This window comes from Haliaeetus albicilla, chromosome 13 (assembly GCF_947461875.1).
Source record: "Haliaeetus albicilla chromosome 13, bHalAlb1.1, whole genome shotgun sequence".
Lineage (NCBI taxonomy): Eukaryota > Metazoa > Chordata > Aves > Accipitriformes > Accipitridae > Haliaeetus > Haliaeetus albicilla.
Genome location: NC_091495.1, coordinates 22,834,820 through 22,859,072, shown reverse-complemented (window position 1 = coordinate 22,859,072; position 24,253 = coordinate 22,834,820). Strand labels below are relative to the sequence as shown.

The 24,253-nt window shown below is 44.0% G+C and overlaps 1 protein-coding gene and 1 long non-coding RNA gene across 2 annotated transcripts in view; one reads left to right on the top strand and one right to left on the bottom strand.

The window, feature by feature from the left end:
- Positions 1–971: 971 nt before the first annotated feature.
- On the bottom strand, positions 972–23,194 carry MRPS18A (mitochondrial ribosomal protein S18A). Its single transcript, XM_069800451.1, has 6 exons — positions 23,045–23,194; positions 22,836–22,867; positions 19,244–19,348; positions 12,155–12,278; positions 11,270–11,336; positions 972–1,712 (listed from the first exon to the last, which is right to left on the bottom strand). Exons 1-6 carry the CDS (start codon positions 23,142–23,144, stop codon positions 1,568–1,570), a joined length of 573 nt encoding a protein of 190 aa, XP_069656552.1. The 5' UTR covers positions 23,145–23,194; the 3' UTR covers positions 972–1,567.
- LOC138688618 (uncharacterized) overlaps positions 16,461–24,253 on the top strand; it is a 41,610-nt gene continuing 33,817 nt past the window's right edge. Inside the window, exon 1 of the long non-coding RNA XR_011327508.1 lies at positions 16,461–16,710. This is a non-coding gene — a long non-coding RNA (uncharacterized lncRNA). The remainder of the gene's footprint in view (positions 16,711–24,253) is intronic.

Sequence of the window (24,253 nt, the reverse complement as noted above, 5' to 3'; positions counted from 1 at the left end):
CCATGAATGACAAACAAAACCAGAGTTGGAGTCAGCGTAGAAAGCTGATGCATACTGTAAGGGATCTGTACTAAACCTTGAGCTCTGGAAAGGCATATCAAAGACAGGAGAGTATTTTGTTTTTCAGATGTTAGGTTTCACCAAAATTAGAGGGGACTTTCCAGCTATTGGCACTAAACTGTAGAAAAAAATTAACCATGGGCATCACCTGGTCTTTTGCAAAATGTGCTCATTCAGGTTCACCTCAAGGCAGTGGTTTAATCCAGTGACTTTTCCATTAGTAAAGCTCACTAAGCCAAGCTACCTGGGCTAGAAGACATAGTAACTTCTGTACATAGGAGGAGAAAGAAAAATCTTTTCCTTTCTGAAGGGCTGTAGGTTTCAAAGCTTCGTAAAATAGAGATGGTCAGCCAGAGATTTTATCTCAGTATAGTTAATGAAGTCTTGGCTCTGTCTCCCAAAGCAAAAAGATCCTGGCCAGCTCAAGGGGCTGAATGTATGGCTTCCATTTCACAAAGTAAGGCTAAAAAGAACCATTATAATCTAATTTGATTTCCTGGGTAATACCAGTGTATCCTTACCCTTTGTTCCTGTTCATGCCGATAGGCATTAGCAGATGATTCTGATGAAAGCAGTGTAAGGTTAAGGGCACAATAGTACATAAAAAACCTGTTGATTTGTACCCCCCAGATAAATAGCAAATAAAAGGGGCAAAGCAATAATGACCCTGATAAATGTAATGAGCCTTTCATACCAGGCCCATAAGTAGCACTTCTCAAGTAGCAGTGGTCAGTAGGTGGAAGGTGCATACATGTACTGTACAGGGAGAGAAATGGTGCCACCTTTTAGTTACAGGGTGGAAAATTACACACATCTATCGGCCTCAAACTATCTCAGGAAGCAGCCATATCACTGACATGGAAGACTTATGGCAAATGTAGTTGCAAGGGGAAAAAAACCAGGCCAAGTCATCAAAGATGTCAACATTCTGTATTTGCTAGATCCAGGAGTGAAGCACAAGCCAGGAATCTTTAAGGGGGCATGTAGGACACACACATGCCTGTCTACCACTGCCACAGGTGTTCTACTGCAAATTTTTATTAAAAAAATAATTTCAGTAGTCATTAACAATTTCTGTTATTGCCAAGGAAACATAGTGCTGCAGGAGACTTTCTCTTCCATCAGTGTCACAGGTACAAAAGCCCAAGTGAGGCAAATCCGAGTTGAAACACGTTAGTGGGGAATCACCATTCATTGCTGGCAAAAGAAGGAAACATCCTTTTCCAACCCAGTTGTGGACCATAATGAAACAAAAGCCTTCACATCCTTTCTGGCTTTGAGGTAGAAGTCTTTGCCCCCTGCTTTCTCCAAATCATTCTGCACATTGAACTTTGCTTTGCTGAATCTTGTATTCTCCTAGAGGAGCAGACTGCAGCTTATTCACTCGAGGCAACACAGAGTACTAATGACAGTTATGGAATAAGAAAATTGGAGATACTGACAAACTTGCAAAAAAAGCAGAACAGTGGAAAACAGCTGTGCTTACTGACTATGCCAGTCCCAGCCCCTAGTGGTTTAAATAGAGAGGCTTGTGTGTATACTTGACATTATCCTTCAGCAAAGGGTGTCCGACTGGCATGGGTTTTTTGCACCACTTAGGGCCCCTCCTCCAGATGGGCTTTGCTGATCTGATGGACCAGCGGGTCAGATACCTGTCAAAACACAAACACATTTCAGTTTGAGACTGATCAGTGAGAAAAAGTTCCAGCTGAAGCAGGAGCAGGCACTGTTGCCTTTGCCTCCCCACATGCCTCTTTATAAAAGGAATAACGATGAGCAGAGCTCCCTCAATTCAGAAGGGACCACTAGAAAGGAATTTTTGTTTGTTTTGGAACTTCTAAGCTGCACCTCTGTACTGAACCCACTGGCACCTGCTTGACTTCCAGTCTCACAAAACAAATCAGGTGTAGTCTCCAGGCTGCTGGCAAGTTGTCCACCTGTAGCTAAACTGGAGTGCCAAATCACTTCAGTGCAACTAAGTCCAAGACTGAATGCATCCAGCCTCTATGGGACATGTTATTTCAACAGCTGGCCTCAATAAGGTAAACTAATTACAAAAGCTAAACTCTGTGAGAAATAAAGTCTCTAAAAAGGGATTAATTTACTTTTGGTGGATAATCGATTCTGCATGGGATGGGTTTCTGGCCTAGTCTTCTATTTTCATATGTCCAAATTTGCTTTAGTGTTCTCTGTATAATACTATTGCAGCTTACTGGTGCAGGATGTCAGAACTTACAGTGTAAGAGGTACTAGAATGCAATTATCATCACAACTACAAATCTCTGTGAAGAGCTATGTCTGGCAAATACCCTCTGCTTTTTTACCATTTGAAGTTTTAGACTTGGCTTTGCAAACAAGCAAGGGATTTCAGATCCAGAATCAGTTACTGGAAATCTTACCCTGTGGCTGGGTGGCCTGGAGTTTTGTTAGGCTTTAAATCTTTTGCTACCAGTAGAGAGGGGAATAGAGGTCCTTAGAGAAAGAGGAGTCTTTTCAGACAATAAAGATCCAAAGTAAAACCCTAGCATAATCTGCACAAACAATGCTCCAACAAATTAGAATTTGGAACAGACTGATAAACTTTGTCCAGCGATGTTTGCATGCCTCTGTTGAGTAATCCCATAGTCTTAATGTAACCTCAATCAGTCATCCTCTCCCCAAACAGCTTTTTTACCTTTTATTTGCATTGTACAAATTTGAGATATTAAGAACTTTGGATAGAGACCATGTAATGCATTTGTTTGAAGGCATCTGGCACATTCCGGAGAACTACAAAGAAAGCTTGCTATGCCAGGCAGCTATAGACTATATAACAGCAGCCTGTTTTCCTAGCACTTTTCTTCCTCAGCAACCCTGAACAGCACAAATTGAAAAATGAATCACATTTGGAGATTCCTGCCACTGAAATGAAGCCACTTCCAAAATACTTTGCTTTTGCGTCAAGGAGTTTATGATAGTTAAAACACCTAGAAGCAACAGCAGGAGGGATCTGGGAGACAGCATAGAGCAAGATCCAGCCACTTGTTCTATGCATGCATTAAATTGGCCCCTTTTGACCTTTAATGTTATGCTAGTGCATTAGTGGAATCCCTTACATAACAACATCAGGACAGGAAGTAGGAGAGACTCTCCTGTCTCTAATTTCACATGCAAGGGGAGTTCAGAGAGACCAAATGCAGGTCATCAGTTTGGAATCTGGCAAAGAACCATGGCAAGGCAGCTCCTTTGGGAGAAGCTGTAGGGATATTAGATGGGCACATGGGGCTGGGTCCTTCTTTTCATATTCCCCTTGCTGCAGGGGGAGGTCTGTAACACAAGTTTTGGTATTGCAAGACTGCACTTACAGCAAAGGAGGAGAAAAATCCCAAATTGTTTTAATGCATCACTGTGCCAAGTGCAGTTCTGGTCATGTGTCCACATGCTTACGGGAAAGTGCTCCCGTGATAATAAATGATCTCACTGGGAGAGAAGTGAATGCATGGATGTGAGATACACATCAATGCTGTGTGCAGGTTTAAACAGACAGTGGCTTTTTAAGAAATCCCTCTGTTTCTGGGGCCGGGGGGCTGGAAGTGCACACCCCAATTCTGCATAGGAAGGAGGATTTAGTAATGGCCTGATTTTAAAGCTTTTGTTATTTCTCTTTTGAGCAGGTCTAATCCAGCCCTCTGGTCCAGGCTTTTGGCTTCCTTTGGGGACTGCAGGCTGGGGCTTTTCATTGTTAGCTGAAACAGACATTTGGATGCCTTCCCTTCCTGGAGCACATTTGCTTTTAGCGCTTTTAATACTTGCTTTGTCCCAAACTCAAACTTGTCCTATTTTGTTTGCTGCCTCTTTTTTTTTTTTTTTTACCTTGGTTCAGCAGTGGCAGAAGCCTGATGCCTGGGAGCAGTCAAGTCTGAAGTTCCTTTTTCCTTTTCCTCTTTGACTAACCCCAGTTCGTACTATTTCACAGATTATCTTTTTTCTGAGAGTAAAAATAATCCACATAACTCACATATGAGAGCTTCAAAGTCCAGCACACAGGACTTTTCTGCAAACTCTGCTGTCCATGTAAGGTAGCATACCCCCTTTTCTAGCCAAGTCACCTGACTTTCAATTGTATCCAACCACACAGTTTGTCTTGGGGAGTTTTATAACAACCTACAAACACACACTGGCAGATGGTCTGAATTTTCTCAACCAGCTGAGTGTTGTCAGGACAGAACCTCCATGTGGATGCCAAATGCAGCTGGTCTGCAGTCTCCTGTTATCTCAGTATGCAGAGCTCTCACTCTGGACAAAAGGGGACAGAACTGCCAGTCTCTGGGACTGGCAATGAACCTTGGGGCTCTGCTTGCCCCCTTGAGTATGGTAGGATCCTGGGCAACAATGAGAATCCGTAGACTCCAGCTGCATAAATGAGTAGTTTGGATAAAATGATGGGAATCCTGGTGGGATTTTCCTGATGGGAAATGGCAAGCTATAAACAGGATGGAAACAACTATGGTTAGTCACCTGCAGTCACTGCAATCGCCTAAAATCTCTGTGGCACATGGAATTCTGTTTCCATGGATTTTATTCAGTAGGCAGGAGGGCCCCAAAGCCCTCCCACTCAGAGGCTGCCACTTAACCCCTAGGAGTAGGCATAGGGCTTCCATGTGCTGAGTAATGGAAACGACATACCCATGGGGTAACTGCAGTCCTGCATGCAGCCCAAGCAAAGGCCATGTTGGTGCAGTTCAAGGCTGAACTTCTGAACCCTCACTGAACTTTTTCAGTCTGGCTTTTCTTTGGATTAAGAGCAGAAGGCAAAGGGCTACAGTCTGCAGGAAGCACTCGATCAAAGTGCTGGCAAGACTGCCTCCTCCCTGCCACATCCCTTCCCGTGACACCCCTTGGCTTTGCTCACCTGCAGCCGCTCTGGCTCTTTGCTTCTGAATTCACATGCTATGCACAGCACAGTTTCCATGCAGATTAGAGAAACCACATGCTGCTGGAGTGAAAGGTTATAGTGAAACCAGATTCTGCTCCCAGGGACGAGAGGTGTCTACAGAGCCCGAGAACTTTGTAATTCATGAGGAGTTCATGTGGAACCTGCCTCTTTCCTAACACATAGCAACTTCTTCAGTTCATGTGATGGAGGAGGGATTGACTTGGATATTATCTGTGCCAAGTTATGTTCATCCAGTAGGAAGCTGAAAATGGAGTGGTAGCTGAGCACTCAAATACTCCATAATCTACAGCACCTCTTGCTGACAGAGCCCAGACTCGGGGAACCCGTGACATCCCTTAGTCCTTCTGGAAAGGGAACAACTTCAGAGTGTTGTGCTTTAACCAGTATTTTAGACCTCTCAGAAGAAAATGAGTGCTATATTCACATTAAGAGAGCATCTAGATGCTGGCTTGAACTCAGTGACTGTTCCGGATAGAGTGTTAGTCCACCCTATCCATGCGACAACCTCCGTGCTGGAAAGAAAACTCCTGCGCTATTCAGGTTTCCATTCCTGAAAGCAAGGATAGAAGTTTGTTCTGCAGCTGTGCTTGACTGTTTCCCAAATGGTTCTGGTGTGTGGTGGCTTGCACACACATGACTTTGGAATATGAGAACAGTCTGTCACTCTGCATGGTGCTGGTGAAATCCCTGAGAACTTCCTCGGCCACATGGGCTAGTGAAAATATTTTGTTGCTGCAGCACTTCACTGGAACATGCCAGGTTGGAGCACAAATGGATGCAGAAATAACAGCAGGAAGTTATGAAAGGGAGAATTCAGGCTGAGGATGAGGGAACAATCCTCGGCTGCAAGACAAGTTTGCTTGTGGAATCATCCCTTGGAAACAGTGAAAGCCCCAGACTGGGCCAAACATGAGAAAATGAACTGTAGGGAGTAATTCTGCATTGATGGGGGTAAACTTCATTGGTTTTCCATGTCCAAGTTATGCAGACAAATGATATGGAAGAGAGGAGGAGGACAATAGACTCAAGAGTTTATGGATGATGTGGGTACTCCCATGGCCATATTTCTTCAAAAGCACCCATAGCTAGTAAAGCAGTTAAGTGGTAACATTCTTGAGCTATCGTTGTCAGAAACAAATGAGGCAGAAAGCAAAAAGGCAAAGAACTGAAGTCCAAGAAATGAGAAATATCATGATAAGTCCCAACTGCAGAGGGTAGAAGAGTGAGCTATGGAGTGCTCCCCAGTTGAATTCTGACCACAAGGTGTTCTCATGTGTCTCCTACCACCCCCAGGACCACACAGCTTGGCTCAAACTGGCATTTCACTTTCATGTTATACCTTCTTCTGCAGCTCCTAATCTCCTCCTCTACGTTACATTACATCCTGGATGGGTGATCCCATACTGTGCTAGACAGCTGGAGACCAAGAACAAGGCAGGATCTGCAGGCCGCTACTTCCCAAAGCATTCTGTTCTTCCTCTTGCATTCCAGTAGTAGAAACAGGATCAAGAGATGGGGTGGGTAGTGGGAGACCAGCTGCCAAGTGACCCAGTGCAAAGCAGGGAAATTCTTACCTCTCTGCAGAGAAATCTGGGGCATGTAGGAGGGAATGTCCAAAGTTCATACAACGGAGACAATAAATCCACTTCAGAAAATAGAGCAAGTATTCTGCTTTTTGGAAAACACTGAGCAAGCACCAGAAGAGCACATTCTGGAGGGGAAGAGGAGGCAGAGGGGTTCTGGATGATAAATCCACAATTCACATCACTAGATCAACGGCAAGGTAGCACCCCTGACCCTTGTTAAAACCAAACAGTTTGCTGATAGTTCCATAGAGTGGCATGTTACATTTTAATCTCAGCTAGGTGATAGCCAATGCATGCCAGACACTTTGTATTTGAAGCAGGCTCACTTTAAACAGGGTGACCGTGACATGGGGCAAATATTCTGGCCAAGACAGCCACATGTGCAGCCAAGGAAAAGCTGAGGAGCAGCTTTTCTGGTGCTCTCAAAAGTATACATTAACACAGCTCCTTAACCCGTCTTTATGTACTTCCTTAGCACCTTTGCCCAGGAGCCACAGAGCTTCTCCTATGCAGCTGGCCTGTATATCATCTCAGGGGCAAAAACCAGAGACAAAGCAGTTTTTCATCAGGCTGGTTTGTCCCTCTTTTGGCAGCAGATGAAGCTGCTCTCAAAAATACTGACACAACCTTGGAAGAAGCCTGGCCAAAGGGAGCATCAACCAGAACTTTACCAGACTGGAGAGAAATGAAAGGGATTGCTCATCCAAATGAAGTAATCTGCCAGACTTCTGCCAGGCAGGGGTTGCTGCTCTGAGTCTACAGAACATCCACAGAGTCTACATGCAGTAAGTGAATGCGCAGGTCTGTATTAGAGCAGAGGTGCTGGGCTCTGACTCCCACTTCAAGTTACACTCCCCACAATGAATCTCCTTCAATCTCTGGTGGTGTGAGCGGAATCAGTCCCTAAGGTTAGCTTAGGCTTTCATCTTGGTCCTGTCACTCTAGCAGCTGATGGTGTAGTCTAACGTCAAGAGCTCTACCATCAGCAAAACATTCTTCAGCTCAGTGTAAGATTTTCTGTCCCCAGATAGTAGGAATCCTCATAGAAATACATAGAGTAATATCTGTAGTAGACAGTGACTTCTCAGAAGTCCCTCCTTTAAAAAAGTGAAAGATTTCTCAATTCAGAGTGAAGAGTTAGACAACAGATTGCTTACAGGGGGGCAATGAAAGGAATTTCAGGGCAGAAGGGGTGAATACACAAAAGAACAGATAAGACTCTGAGAGAAATGCTGTCCTTCAGCAGGGCAAAGCTTACTGTCAGTCTTGAGACAGACTATATGCCTCTACGGTGCTCTGTCTATTCTTTTCACCTTGCACCTTCCTATTTTAGAACAGTATAGCAGGAACTGTCTTCTGTATGCAAAGCTTTCTTCCATGTGCAATGCAAGCTACTGATGGCAAGAGAGTAAGTGCAGATGAGTGAGGGGGAAAGACAGCAGGAATGAGGACATGTGACTGGGAATGGACTAAATTCTCAGTATACTGGATACTACTAGCCACCTGTGAGAACTACCAGTTTGCAGCCCTGATAGAAGTTTGTCTCCATCTCTGTTCACTGGCTTGTTTCTGCATGACTACTTTCTTTTGACCAAGGAGGACCAGACTCCTGCAGAGCCAAGAAAGTGATGCCTCTTTCACCTTTGCAAGCATGAGTGTACAGCAATGGGCAAGCTTCTGCGCCAGAATCCCTGGTTCATTCACAGATCACATTAAAGGTCCCTCAAGCAGCTGGTGACCATTCAATAGCTCCAGCATCTAAAACACAGGCACTTCAGTTTGCTCCTGTACAGTGGCTGGTGAGGGTTGTTTTGGAGGGGATGGGGTACAGAAGGGCATATTTCAGCACCACACTCAGAGTAGGCCCACTGGTGGAGCACAGAAAAAGCCATCACTGCAGGCAGAGCTGGAGAGCACAAGGGCTGGTTAAACTGATGTTAAGGAATGTACATTACCTGTGTTCCTGTCTTGAAAGAGCTTTAACAAGGGGCCCAAGCATATTATGAGGCACCTCAGTTTTTCCCCATTGGCATTCCAGAGCTACGGCAGCAGCGCAAAAAAGCACTGTTACCTCTCATTTAAGCAGAGAGGTGAAGATGACTAGAACAGCCAATACAGTGAAGAAGAGCTGAAGCTCAAGGATTTGGAAAATACATCACTTAACTGTGCAATGTACTGACTGCTATAATAGGCTCTCTGTAGATCCTGTTGATCCCTTTTTGAACTGGCACTTAAAAACCCAGACAACACAAACACAGTGAAGGAACAGGCTAAGTTAGGTGTGTAGCCCTGATATTACACTAGACAGGATTAGAGAATGACCTGGTCATGTTCTTATGGCATTGTACAAGGCAGCTTGTTCCACTCAAAAGTCCCAGCCCAATTCTGCCCCTGTCCTCCCATCAGCTCACTTGCATTTGGCAGCACCACAGGTTGAGTGGTTCCCAAATTACTACAGACTTACAGAAAGCTTTAGAAACAAGTACAGAGGCAAAGACAAGGTAAGCTTGGACAAGTCATTTATGTGGGAAACTTTTGGTAAGAGCTTTGGCTTCATTCCCCAAATAAGTACTCGTTGCATGTCTTCAGCATGTACCCTTCAGACTACAGGAAGGAAGCAATTTGTATCTCCTGCCTTATGTGGTGTCAGCTACTGTTCCAGAGAGCAATGCGGGAAGTGTAGGTGGGGGTACGCACAGTCAAAACTCTCACAGAACCGCAACGGCCAAGATTTCACAAGGGTCCAACATGCAGAGCATTCCCCTTCCAGCAGGCTGAGAAGACAGTATCATGAGGGACCAGGAGAGCACTCCTGAAGTACCACTGTGCTCTGTCCTGGCTTTGGGACTCATTTGTTTAGTTCCAGCCCCACCACCAAAACTTTCAATCCATTTTCTTGATCCCATTCTCTTGTCTCCACCCAGACCCCAAAGCTTGCCTACTTCAGTGCTGTTCCATCTCCTCAGCAACAGCTGTGCTCTCTTTTTCTAAACTCTGCTTCCATCCTGCTTGCTACGTCCCCTTGCTGGGAGGAGAAAAAGAAGGGTAGTGTAGGGAGGGACTAATAATGCAATAGGGAGGGCTTGGATAGTAATCTCCAATTTAAATCTCTTGATTTTAGAGGTGTAGCCTACTACACCTACTTTCATGTAGAACATATCCAGAGGCATCCGTTCTTCGGTCTCACTAAAAGTCTGTGGAACAATTTATAAGAGTCAGGACATTAGATCTGGAGTCCTGGTGTGATGCCAGCAAGACACAAGATTTACCATTTCCTGTCTCAACCTGCTATGCAGGGTTGCTATGTGAATGCTAACCAGACAATGTGCTCTACCCCACAGCTGCTAGATAGACACAGCTACTTAAGAATCCCAAAGACTTCTAAGACACAGGAAAGAAGTAGTTTTCAGACCTGAAGTAGCTGATGGTTACAGGGCGGCATCAAATTTAGAGTCCTCTAATTTGATTCTCACTGACAGCCAGTACGCAGCCTGTCAGCATCCAAGGGACTTTTCCAAGAGCTTGCCTCAAATCTCCACTGCAGAGAGTCAGACCTGAAACGCAGAAGTCTCCAGCCACCTCCAGCCTTGCAACCTAAGCTCTCCCAGCAACAGCCCCATGGCCTCTGGTAACCCCATGGCTTGCTAATGCGAGGTTCATAAACCGCTCTGACATCCCCATGGAAACAGAGTGTGAGGTCATAAACAGGGGATTAGCACCTCTGAGCACCCAGCACAGTACAGGAGGCAGCAGCAGGCTTTCCCTTTGCCCAGCAAAGGCCAGGGACCATTCAGGCTTGGGAGGGGGAAGAGACCCTGTTGCATAGGAAGGGCAGGCAGAGGGCGAATCGCTGACTGGGAGAAATGGGGATGGGGCAGAAGGGAACAGGCTTGTGACGGGCCCCTGCTGGCTGCTCAGCCCCCCACTCACTGCTGGTACCCCTCCTGGGCACCCTCCTGTTGTTGGGGGCCAGGCACCAAAAGCATAAGAGAGAAGGGAGCAGCCTGGAGAAAAGAAGGCTCAGGGGGGTCTTACCAATGTTTATAAATACTTGAAAGGAGAGTGTAAAGACAACAGAGCCAGGCTCTTCCCAGTGGTGCCTGGTGACAGGACAAGAGGCAATGGGCACAAACTGAAACACAAGAAATTCTGTCTGAACATAAGAAAACACTGTCTCACTATGAGGTTGGTTCTCTGGAACAAGATGCCCAGAGCAACTGTGGAAGGTCCATCCTTGGAGATATTAAAAACTCGACTGGACCTAGTCCTAGGTATCCTCCTCTAGGTGACCATGCTTGAGCAGGGGGCTTGGACTAGACGATCTCTAGAGGCCCCTTCCAACCTCAACCACTCTATGATCCTGTGATTCCATGTCTGTGGCATCTTCCTGTGACTGCCCTACCGAGTGTTAGTGATGAGGAGGCAAGTGCAGCTGAGGAAGGGAGGGCAGACTCTAACATGTGTGGCAGTTTTAATCCTGTGTGGATAAATAGTTTGAGTAAGATGTGGTTTGTCCTTAAAAGACTGACATGAGAATATTATGACAGCCCTTCCTTCTCCAAAATGCTGTGAGTACTCTTCACGAGCCCTGTTGCCTGAGGCATGTTTTACCCAGTTACAAGGAACTGCTTTTCCTCTTCTAATCTATTCCTGAAAAAAAGAGATGTGGAAAGACAAGACTATTCACCTGTTGAGCTTGGGTTTCTTGGGAATATGCCCTTCAGGAAGTGGAGGCCTGTGGTTTGGCAACAAACCTGAAACAGAAAAAGAAAGGTGTGAGAATATTTTGCAGTGCCTCCTTGCCTCTATAACATACAGGAGTTACATTACACCTTGTAAGCCAGGCAACCTAGGTCCCTACTGGGACAGCACAGCAAAAACTCAAGTACAGTAGAAAGGCTATTTTATCTTTAGTCATTGCTGAATGTGCACCCCAGCCAAGGAGAAGCTAGGAGGTTCTGCTGGGTATAGAGAAGAAACACACACCAAAGACACAGCCACTTGGTCTCATTGAAGAGGCTTTTTGAGAGGGCATAAGGCACTGGTGTCCAATCAGATTCCATCTCTGTGATGAAAATCTGACTATTAAAATTTTCAGTCCATTTAATTTGGATACAACTCAGGTACGAGGCATGAAGATCAGCAAAATACTCCAACTGTGTCAACCTGGGTCCCACTCCCAGGGTAAAGCAAAAAAGTCTTCACATGGCAGATGACAGATAGGTGCATGTTATTCATGGGGTAGGTCAAGCTTACACTAAATCAAGTAATTTCAGAAGCTGGTATTTAATCATTAGTTACTAGAGACTGAGCCACTTCCCAGATCTTTCTGCAATGGTAGACACATCTATGGGGATAAATGTCTGCTGCCAAGGCAGGAGCCAAGATACACAGCAAGTGGAACAAGTAGTCTCTGGTCCATCATCCTGTCCCAGCACTTGGACCATAAAGAGTTTGCTGGGTGACTGGACAATGACATCTCACTGAGCTATACTAATTGGCTGGGAGACCCCTCTCAAGGGTTCTACAGGTACCCCACAGTAAAGGGTTGTCTCAGGAGGAGGCTAGGTACCTGCACGGTGAGCCATCTGCACACAGACAGCAATCTTCCTGTGCTCCTCGAAACAGAGGCCTGTGATCCTTCGTGGCAGCATCCCTCCATCAGAACGGATAAACTGACTCAGCAGCAAGACGTCCTGAGGGAGCAAGAGAAGGGCAAAACCATCACTGCTACAGCTGCTTTAACTGCTGTGATTCTAAGGTGTTGTGCTGACCCTTGCACTGTGTCCAGAACTCAAAACAAAGCAAAGCAAAACAATGATTCCTTCCTACGCATTTTGGCTGCAGCTTGACAAGTGGCTTTTGCTTGCTGTCACTCCGCCTGCCAGCTTAGCTCAGTAAGGTCACTCAGATGGTCTGAGCCTTCCCCCGACTTCACTAGTGTAAACACATGATGTCAGCTGCAATTCCTGCTACTTCACTGTTGCTTGCTCCAAGATTCTAGCTAAGATAATGCGTCCTAGGTACTCAGGCACAGTTACACAAGACCTACAGATGGATACTGTTTACACAACTTGAAATGCCATCACAGCTGCTATCCTAAAGGTCACAGATATGTTAGATCACCTCTGGCCCCCTCCTTGTTCCCTCAGAGCAGGATTGTTCTCTGCCATCTACTCCTCAAACTTTTATCCAGTTTCCCATGGTGGAACTTCCCTCATGTCTCTCTGGAGGGGTGGAGAGCAGGAAAATGGTCCAAGATCTTGCACGAAAAAGGTTTTTGTAAGAAAAGAATGTGTACTGATGAGACAGACCTAATAGGATAAATCCCTGCCTTCAGTCCTTCGACTGTGCGTGCATTAGATGGGGCTGTTACAGCCATGCTGGATGGAAGGAGCACTCGGAGCATGCCAAGGGTTTGTCTGTGATTCAATAATCATTTAGATTACACTGCTGTTGACCTTTCCAATTAAGAGCTCTAGAAATGTAAAGCACTCAATAGAAACAAAATTAAAGGGATCTCTAGGATCAGATAGTGTCACAGGACTGGGATGACAAATTTTTAAACACAGCGGCAACAGCTGTTGTACGAGTGTCCCATTAACTGTACACAGTACAACAGCCCAGTATTTTGATACGTACATTTCCACACACAGCACCAGAGAAAATGTACCCCTCAGGCCAAGCAGGTCCCCTTGACATGCTGACATCAGCATAAGTTGGCCCAAAGGCCCTCCGGAGACTCTGTGCTTATTTTTTTCCCCATCTCTTGACAGACTTGCTGCTGGTTGAGAGTTTACTTCTCCACCGCTGTTGTAAACACGTTCATAGTTGAGGTAGCTGGACCATGTGGAGGCTGCCTGCAGGCTGGAAGGGACCTGCCAGTGAGCACCTCCAGAATTCAAACCAGGTACGTCAGCACTTTACACCCCCCCTGTCTAGGGCAACAGGCAAGAATGAAAAGTACTTGCTGCTTTTCACATTGGGTGACCCTGGCTCTGCCTGTTGCTCACAGATTCGCAGACCTGCTCCCACTCCCCTATCTTTGCTCTTTTACAAAGAGCTCCCTGGAGCATTCCTAGCTTCATTTACTGCCCTTGCAAAAGCAAACAATCACAAGTGGATATAAAAATGAATATTCAGAAAACCTAGCTATCTAGGAATTATACACCCACCCTCAATGCACAAGACCAGCTCAGCTCTGAAGCAGGTTGCTGGAATTCAGTATGGCTTTCAGGTAATGACTGATTCTGACAGATGCTACCGTACAAGTGCTGCAGTAAAAACCTCGAGGTTTTTGTTTTGGGTTTTTGTGGTTTGTTTTTGTCCTACCCGCTCCCTGCCTTCAATCCCACCCTCACTAATATCATCATGACACACAATTTCCCTCTTCCCTTATCTGGCTTCCTTTCTACCTCCACTTGTCTACAATGCATGTGTTCAGACTGATTTTCAGATCCAGCTCCTTTGAAAACATGGCAGGTTAGGCAACTTCTCACTGGTACAACATGACTTATCAACCACCATACAGAGTGATGTTGTATCCAAAGAACAAGAAAAGCACAGCTGAGCAACTAGCAGCAAGCTCCTGAGAGGCCATCTATGGTTAAAATGGAAGTGAAGTGTCCTCAGCCCAGCTAACACATGGCCTTGCTAATGAGAACAGTAACAAGGGGACCAGTTGGTGCCAGCTGCGTTGGTGGAAACTGGACGGAGGCCAGCCAAACCGTCCAAGGGCACTGACTTTCGACCACTCCTGAAATGCACTGGATTGGGTTCAGAGCAAGACTCCATCCCCTTTTTTCCTCTTTAGCCATCCAGTTCTCCAAATCACCAACAGCTCAATTTGCCATTTAGCACAAACATATCGCTTCCCTAAGTGAAAAAGGGCTGTTCAGCTCCAAGTGCCTAGAAAGAGAAAAACTTTCTAGACTTTTCTACTAGCCTGCTGCATTACTCTGTGGGAAAGAGGAAAAAGGGAGCTGATGGCAAATTTGAGGCTGTTCCAGTCTTTGCAGCCGTGAAATCCTAAGCAGGCCACAGGCTCTTGTGAAGGGTGTGTGTGGTCCAAGTGATTTCTTGTATTACCACCACGCCTCAAGGAGTCACAGGCTTGTTATCAAGTGTTTCCATGCAAAGGGGGGGAGGTGGGAAGCAAAAGGAGATAGTCTTTCTTTTTCTCCCTCTGGAAAAAATCAGGAAAATCCGTTCTCTGTTACCACCTCTGACCAACAGTGTCACCAACTGATCAACACCCTTGTGTGGCAGTCATTTCTTAACTGAAATCATCTATGTCCCAGCCGCTGCAGCTCCAAATTACACTCAAGCCATTTGGCTTAAAATGCTGCACACTTGACAGAAGGTTTGTCCATTTCTGAAGATCCCCACAGTTAACAGGCCAGGTGCCTCTCCCAGAGTACTTGCACAGATGCATCTTACCACAGGGAGAAAGCAGACAGGTACAGCCAACTTTATGGGGCAGCTGTGGAGGGAAGTGAACAAGTATGTGGAACAGTCAGAGAAAAAAAAAACGTCTGGCAAGTTCTCATGGTGCCGTGATGTTCCATGAAATTCACATTTTGTGCTAGTGGACAGCCAAGCCTGTAACCACGGATTTGCTTTAATCACTGGACAGCTCCCACGAGGCTGGACCCAGATTCCCACCCCTGTAATCTGCAGCATTTGATGAAAACAACTTGGATTGAATTAATCTAGGGCTAATAGGCAAAACTTGCAGTTTGGTTTCCCCTAATTGCTGCCAAAGCAAGATGACATATTTACTGCCTACTCAGATTAATGATGTTTGAAGTGGATAAAGGGGAAAACGAAAAACAAGTTTAGCCTTCACCTCTAAAAGGGCTGGATAAACTTGCTAAATGAAACACTATGTACAGCATGTTCTTGTGAATGGATGGCAACCAAAATGCAGAGGCATCTCTGCATTTTAATATCTGCAGACACTTTGAAAAGCAGGATCCTTGACTGCTTACATGCAATTTCATTAAAACTTTCATTTACTGCAAGAAGAGTTCTGTCTGTGTAGCCAAATTACTACTGGACTGTATCAGACAAGTCTGCCAGTCGTTATTTCCAGTTATACAAGAGTCTAGTTCTTCCTTTCCCCCCTACTCCTGGGAGCGGTACACCATTCTCCAGGCATTTCGTAACAGGATTGCAGGTTTCAATCTAGTTGCATCCTGACAATGACCAAAATAATTTTTTATCTCCAATGGATGTGAAAAAAATCAACGGAGGTCTCAGTTTTAATGGACAGACACACGCAGACCACAAACTGTGGGAGTGTATACCCTGGGGTCTGTTATCCTGAGCCTCGTCACAGACTAAGGACTGAACTGGCAAAGACAACTGCAGCCGTCCACATCACAGCTGAAGCAGGTTGGAATCATGACCTGCTAGCGCTCACAATGCCTGTTCAGTTGATTAATAACTTGGGAGACATTGGTCCCCCAGTTCTCTGACAGCCAAAGTAACTCATTATGCCACTACTTTAGACTGTGCTAGATGCACATGACAAAAGGAAAGTCCTGTGAGGTCATATTACTCAGCTCCCTCAGGGGCTAATTCAACACTTCCCTTTTCATAGTGCCTCATTCAGTCCAATTACAAGCGTCCCAAGCAAAAAAGCTCACACTTTCCCTTCTGTGCAACTGACTGATCTCAGTTTATCAATCTCAAAGGAACCACTGTGATCCACCTATTCTGATCTCTTACCAAGCACAGATTATAGGTTACGCTGTATGAACTAGGCTGTATCTTTAACAAAAATAGCTGTTCTCAATTTACAGACTTTTAGGACAATTAACCACCAGTGAGTAAATTGTACCACTGTTTAATTACTCACACAGTTAAAAGCCTGCAATTTATTATCTAAGCATTTCAAGATTCTGCTACTCATCACTGCTGCAGCAAGGAAAAATAGCAGAGTGCTTTTGTGAAGAAAAGGAAGATCTTATTCACTTTAACATTTAAAAGCCTGAAAATCTATGACTGGTACAAAGCATTCAAACATATAAGGGACTTATTCAAGCAGAAGAGGTGGTCTATTCCAGAACTGAAATTTCTCCTAGTTCTCATCAGACCCACAGAGGAATCCTTCTAAATACTAGGGTAAGAACCTTCTACAATTCTGAAATACCAGTTCACACTGCCCTCTCTAGCTTTTTGTCTAGGTTCTCCCTCTGCTCTATAGCAGGAGTACTGGATATATATACACCAGATGCATATGCATTCAAAAACTACATGACAGCCAGGATGGACATGTTCCTAGTTTGTCTCTCAGGACCACAGTTTCTTAGGAATGATCTCAGCAATGATTCTCAAGACTTTGGCTGCAGGATCTCTCCTCACATTTTTCTCTTGCCTCCATACTGAACAGTAGAAAACAGGATCTAAGAATCAAACTGAAGTGTGGAAGAAAACTCGTAATCTTATTTCACTCTACAAGCACACCGAAGGCTCATGCTTTACATTGTCTGTTGGGACCAACAGCCTACTTCTAATTGTGGAACTCAGGCTCTACAGCATCACATTGTCTAAAACTGCTTTTTTGGTTCTTGATAGCACTGTTACCTCTATGTGCAATAATTTTTTACCACAGACAACAGTAGAAAGTCAGTCTACATATTAATTTCCAAGATTTAATCCACTCCCATGGCTCATTTCATCCCTGAGCATCAGTTTATAGTTTCTCTGGAGTTGTTAATGTGTGACTCACGGAATGCTTTCCGGAAATCTGTAGAACTACCCTGTTTAATGATGCTGTTGACTCCTTGCATTTAAAAGTCACATAAAACTCTATCAACCTTAAGAAAGTATTTTCCATTGTAAAAGTGATTGGTCTGTTTTGATCACAACACAATTCAACAAACATGAAGAAGAAAAGAGCTGCAAGAAATCGCTGCATTCAAGCATGGGCAACACAAAACAAATGCGATCTGTTTTTGTAGTACTTTCCAAACCTTAATGGTATGTGCCATTTCTCCTAATTTACTATCATCTGCAAATTCATTGTATTTTTAGCTTTCCCAAATTGTTGGGAAACCATACCAGAGAACACTAAATACTTCCCTCCCCCAACTTATTTCACTGTTTAATACTGCATCCAGCCCGAGTCAGAAAGACTGACAACACTCAGACCACAGACAATTTCTGCAACATAGGCTTTGAAAGATACTAAACTGGTATTTCATTTACATCTCACATCTGTTGTTTCACCTGCCTGGAGTAACTGCAAGTATTTTGTCTGGCACTATTTCTGTACTCATGTTCTTCATAATTCATGAGTCATAATTAGTCCTATCCAACAGGTTATTTGTTTTTACTCCTAGTTGATACCATTTAACTTGGAAATTGCAACATTTGATTTACCATGTGGTAATCATCAGCATCATTCTCCTTCTTCTCTCAACTACTTAGTATTTCACTTGCTATTTTCAAACCATTTGGCGATTCCTGCAAGTGAAGCAATGTATTTGTTAGCTAATTCCCTTAAGATCTTGGGGCTACATGCAATCCAGGCCTGCTGGTCTGTAACCTAATTCAATGCTTAGGTTACTTCTGCACCTGTTTTTTCCTGTTGTTTTACATTTGCAAGATTGACATTACTACCTAGGTATTAAAACATAATTTTTCTTTTGTGTGCGTGCGCTAGGACTGCATGCGAGCAGCTTAGTCATTCTGCAGCCAATGTGGCTTTCAATCCCTTTCTCCTCTCATTAATGGACTTTCTTTCTCACAAGGATTTCTTTTCCTCCATATGTATTTGTATCTCTCTCACTCTAATCCTATTGACATTAACTTATTCTGAGTTTTCTGTTGCCTTATCTTAGTAACAGCATGTTCCTGTCTTGTTTTCTTCTTTTCTAATTCCAGTACTGGGGTTTTAGCTTGCAAGGGGGCACTCAGTCCTTTTGTAAACTCAAGTTTGAATGACCTCTTGTAAAGTTACACTATGCATCTTCTATCTCGTGCTTCTTATTCTAAGGTGTTCTTGACTGTTGTGCTTTTGTTGTAAGGCATTACAGGATTTCCCTCCCATCTTCTACATTTAGTGTTAGTAATCCTCTCATTAGTTAATAAACTTCTCATTAGCAAAAAGCTTGAATCAAACCTATTTTTTCTGTTGTGAGGGATGTATGCACGTATGCCCTTCTTCATACCCATCGAGTTTTAAAAGTTATATAAAACAGTTATTACCTTAATGGATAACGACCCAATGAGAAATTGTAGTGCTTGAAGACATATAATTGATCTAGTCAAGTCTTTTGGCCTCTCTGGAATTAGAACAGGCCTGAATCAGTTGACTAAATTTTGCATTCCAGTTTAATTCTCCTGGAAGTGCAATGCTGAAAGGCAGCTGGGCACAAAAGAGATATATGGCCTTCTTAGATCAGATAGCCCTGTGTATAATTCCAGACCTCCTATCTGATATGAGCTCATCCTTCTTCTTCCCAGGAACACCATCAGCCAAGGCAAATAATTACTATGTAGGAAGCTCCTGTTATACCCAAGAGAAGCAGAGATGGAGTTAACTATCTTTTCTACACCCAGCAAAAGACAAGAGGGGCAGATTATGCAGTATGTAGATCTGAGAGCAATAGTTATCTGTGAGGATGGGGGAACTCTCCTTCATTAAACTTACCACATAATCGTACTTATGCTTCAGGTTCCAGCGACAGATGGGACACTGGCCAGAGGGGTTTGGAGGATTTGGTGTTTCAGCATCCTCTATAATTCTCCCTTCAATCTAGGAAACAATTCAAAGGATATAATGATCAGGCATAGTTTAGACCTCTACCTGTGACTCGAGGAATACTTTTCCTCCAGTCCACAACATGCTGACCAGTATTGCGCAGATGTAAGGGGAACAGTACCTGCATTATTCAACTCACTTATATATAGACATACCAAGCACTTTGAATATTCACAGACTAAGCGGAAAAGAACAAATCCAAGGGCCATAGAGAACCATTTGGTAAATTCCTGTGTATGTTTTACTAAGTGTAAACTAGTTCACAGTCAGTGTGAAGTTCTTGTATCCACCTGAATTCTATTTATTGCAGTACTCCTTTGAACCACCATGCCTTGAAATTGTACTGGCCCTTTAGCCAAAAGATTTAAACCACATTTTTTCTGGGATTATGAGAATGTCACAGAATAGCAGATGCACGTTTTGGATGAAAACATGCAGGGGCTTGCTAGATTATAAATCACCATCAGGGAAAATTCTGAGCAAAAGTTAAATTTAAGAAAGGACCATTAGGAGATGTCTGTGGGGTTTTTGGGTTGTTTGGATTTTTTTGTTTGTTTTTTTAAACACACCAATATTTTATCCAGTTTAATTCCCTGAACAATTCCTTTACGAGATCATTTTATAACCTTTTCTATATCACTACAAAGTGGTGACATCTAACACTCAAGTTTTCTCAGAAGTAACATGCAAAGAGATGTAGAAGGTGTGTGTGGGAAGAACCTGAGAAATTTGTTTTCTAAGTGTAGGTATTTTAGGAATAAGAAGTCTATCTACATGTGTGCCTGTCTTTTTTTTTGAGGACTTATGAATAGAAGCAAGAGCTATCTCGAATTGCAGCTGAACGGACAGAAAAGACAATAAAACTAAGCCATTTTTTTCTCCAAAACGTTTTGGAAGTTTCCTCTGGTCAAATTAAGATTAAAACCAGATTTTGAACACCATCAGACAGCTTCGAACAGCGCAAGCCCCTAGGTGGAATGCAATATTAATTTTAAGAAAAAATCTGACCGATTTAGACTGAACTGTCAGGTTCTGTGCCTGAAAACCTGGGAAGAGAAAAGCACGACATTTTCTGTAAGTGTGCATGGGACACTGGCACACAGCTGAACTGTCAGAACTATTTTATACCATGGATTTGTGTCTTTCTTGTCTAGTGATGGCAAAATGGAAACAGGTAAGTTATCTGTAGTTCAAGCACCTCGGTACCTCAAAGAGAGAGAACAATGTCAATCTCTAAGTAAGATTCCTTCCTCCACAAGTAGAACAGCCAGCTTTACAAAAACAAAATAGTAACTATGAATATAAAATACAGGTCAGTATCTAATTTTCTATTAATTGGTAAAGTTATTTTCTGGGAAGCCGGTGTATCTGGTCTTGATTCTTTCCAGTCTAGCTTCAGACTGTACTTTGACTGTAATTCCATCTTAGAAATTAATAAAGATTCAGAATGCTATTGTCAATATCAATTTTTCTTGAGATAAATTTTAGTGTATAGTTTTTGGCAATTATTCCCCAACTACTGAGTACTTTCATATTGTTAACCCACTCAGTTATTATTCTTCCATTAGAAAACTAAGAGGGAATATAGGGGCTCTACGTTCTCAGTATGCTGATGAAATCCAGATTTCTCTCGGATTCATTCATCTGTTTCATGTCAAACACTTCCTTCAATACTGATAAAAGCAAGGACACATAGAAAGATAAGCATAGAAAGATGGATTCAGAAAAGACTGATGTAGAGTTGGTAGGATAAATGGAGTGACCAGAGGATGTGCTGAGAAACATATCAGCCCTTTGGTTGGTCAATTTACACCATGTATTACAAGATTTTCCTCATCTAAGGGCACTGATGGATCCTAGATTGATGCTAGGATATTATACAGTAGATATATCCAGATCTCCCTTATGTTTCTACAATGGGCCAGGAAGAATTATTTTTCTAAAGGCTCTGCTACTGCAATGCATACCGTTTTTACTTCAAGCCTCAGTTAACGTATTGGGACTTCGCAATTATAATTTACAACCCCTTTGAAACTGAGTGCAAAGTACAGCAATCCACTGTGTGTGTTGTGTTGGTGTGCACACTCCCCACTTGTTAAAGTTAAAACAACTTTAGGGCATGCTTGCAAGCTCTTCTCTTCAGGTCTGTGGTCAAAGATTAGTAGTCTGGCACTTCAAGAGAAGAAAGAGAGACATTCCATCACACCTATTGTCACACCTCAAACTTATTTTTGTTGACAGTCTTAGAGATCTTGCAAACTGCCATATTCTATTATATTATATATCTAAAATATAAGTAACCTGCTCTATTCAGGTTTCAAACATGACAGTGTCCACTAATACAAATATGACAAGAAGGAAACTCAGACTTTCAAAGGCATGAACAACCAGGTTTTGCCTGTTTCACCAGCAAGCAAAAAAAGTCTGTCCCCTCCTTATTACTTATGTATATATAGATTAGCATTTAGGTGCACTGTTTTCTAGCTATCCCCAAATAATTCCTGCTCCACTCTCCATATTTACACATTTCAAAATATCTGTACCACCTGGCTCCAGCCAAGGCATAGATTGCTACTGGCATATGTAATGTGAGCAGAATAATGCAATCTCCTTTCCCCTCCCAGTAATTTCAGTACTTCTTCTACAACATGACAATTCGGTTGATAAAGTGCAACAGATCAGACAGCGTTAATTAAGTAAAATTCTAATTCTGCTGCTTTGGTCTTTTCCTTCCTATCTTAAACTATAGCTGAGAAAATGCTGTTCTTTATTAGTTACTTCAGAACTTCTATTTTATTTTCAGGAGCAGTTTTCCTTTAGTATTTAACGGCTTCCTTTGACAATACCCTTTTCACTGAAAATTTTTTCTTACCAAGTGCATTACAAGATGCAAGCTTTGCATCACCTGCAGTCACTATGGCACAGTTATTAACGAACATAACACAGATCAAAGGGAAGCAACACGTGTGGTACGCAGTTGGTACAGAGCCATCCTGTGATGCCACATTGTGTTGCCGGCCCAGGGTGAAGTAACAAAGCCACCAGACAAGTCTCCTTCGTGCCTGCCCACACTGGAGATGATGCCAAGTGTCACTACTTTAAAAAAGGAACCCATCTGAAGAACTGCCTCTTGTGTTTTGGGTCCCAAATGCCTCTGGTTGCAGCTTCCAACTCTGCCAGGGGTGCAGGGAGGGGTTTGGCGCTCATGGGTGGCTCTGACTGGAGCCACCTGTCACCAGCAACAGGGTGACAATCCCGACCTTCAGCAGCCAAACTCTCCATCGCTTACCCCCACGTGCAACACACTCCTTTGGTTTTGCCTTCACACCCTGAGATGTCTTTCAGGCAGAAAAGCGACTTTTTTGCCCTTTTATTTTTCTTCTTGGGGGGGGCGGACGCGGACATGGACACAACGGGAGGCTGAAGGAGGGAGAAGCGACAGCAAAGGCAGCTACTGAGGAAAAGGGGTGCAGGGACTTACTGTGGTCGTGTTGCCTTCAGTGACCTCCACAACTGCAAAAAAAAAAAAAAAAAAAAAGAGATAGGAGGACACAATGAGACTCATTCAGCCTAAAAGAAACAGTATCTTGGCGGGGGGGGAGAGAGTGAAATACAGCGAACGCAACCGTCTCTTCCGACCGCCGTGAGGCGACGGGGCGCGGGGCAGCACGGGGCCACCCCCGGACTCACCCTCCCGTAGGGCTCGGGCTGGCGGCGAGGCCCAACCATTTCCAAAGAGCCCGGTGAACAACCGCCTAAGGCCACCGCGCAGCAGGCTGGGCGCCACCATCTTGCCGTCGCTGACGCTGCCGTCACTCCCGCTTCCGCCGGCAGGAAGGCGGGCTCTACTGGCGACATTTTGATGCGCGTCTCTCCCGCGCACTTGTCACCTGATGGGGAGGAGGAGGCGGGACGCTGTTATTCCCCTGCCCAGCATCTTCCCCGTGGGGCGTTTTTCCTTATTTTTTCGTTTGTTTGTCTGTTTGTTTTAAGGTTTGTTGTTGGGTTTGGTTTTTTTTTGTTGTTGTTGTTGTTTTGTTTGTTTGGTGAGCTTGTATGAGCTTGGGATGGAGGTGAATCTAGAGGTAGTGCTGGCTTTGTGTTACGGAGGCCTGAGTTACACTCCTGCCACAGCTCCTGAATCTCTCCTGGCTCTTCAGTGAGAGGAAGAACAAGGCGTGGTTTAGCTTAAACTGTGTGGTGGAGAGGCTCCTGTGTTTGGATGGGCTGTGGGGGGTGTTTCAGGTGGTGTTTCAGGCCAGCTGTGGGGTTCAGGGAAGGGGCTTGTTTCAAATCTGTATCTGCCAGGGATGCCAAGGTCAGTGCATGTTCCTGCACTGGCTTTTGTGATTTGGCAGGTGAAGATTTGAAGCAGCATGTTGCCAGGCTGTAAACTTACTCTTGTAACCAGTCAGTCCAGTTTAGATGCTTTCCATCTTTGTTTTAATATTACTTGCCTTTGACAGGTCTTGGGTTGCTTGTAGGTTGCTGAGAGATCACTTCTCCCATCATCTTTCTTGGCATGCCTCATCTCTTAGCTTTTTCCACCTGCCTTTGGTGGAAGGTAGCCTAGAGGTGCCAGTTGAGGGGGTGCATCAGATAGCTGAGACCAACAAACCATTCATTTTAGATGGTAATGCTGTAACTTCTTGAGGAGCATACTTAAAGTTGAGTTGAACTGTATTTGATAGCAAAGGTCATTCATGGGGTTTCCCCAAGTGCCTGTTTGCTTTCTCTTTGTCATTTCAACTCTTTAAAAAAATTCAGGAAGCAAAACTAGTGGAGTGAGATAAAATCCCTTGGAAGTCATATGCATTGATGGACATTGATGCTGTTCTATACCATTAGTGGTCAACAGTGCTCACGTGAGATGTTGTACATTTTTCTGAGTTTCTAGCT

Coding starts and splice junctions, on each gene's coding strand:
- MRPS18A (XM_069800451.1), bottom strand. CDS start 23,144: ATGGTGGCGCCCAGCCTGCTGCGCGGTGGCCTTAGGCGGTTGTTCACC. Junction 22,868..23,044: donor AGCCCGAGCCCTACGGGAGG/GTGAGTCCGGGG, acceptor TTTTTTTTGCAG/TTGTGGAGGTCACTGAAGGC. Junction 19,349..22,835: donor CTGAAGGCAACACGACCACA/GTAAGTCCCTGC, acceptor ATTGTTTCCTAG/ATTGAAGGGAGAATTATAGA.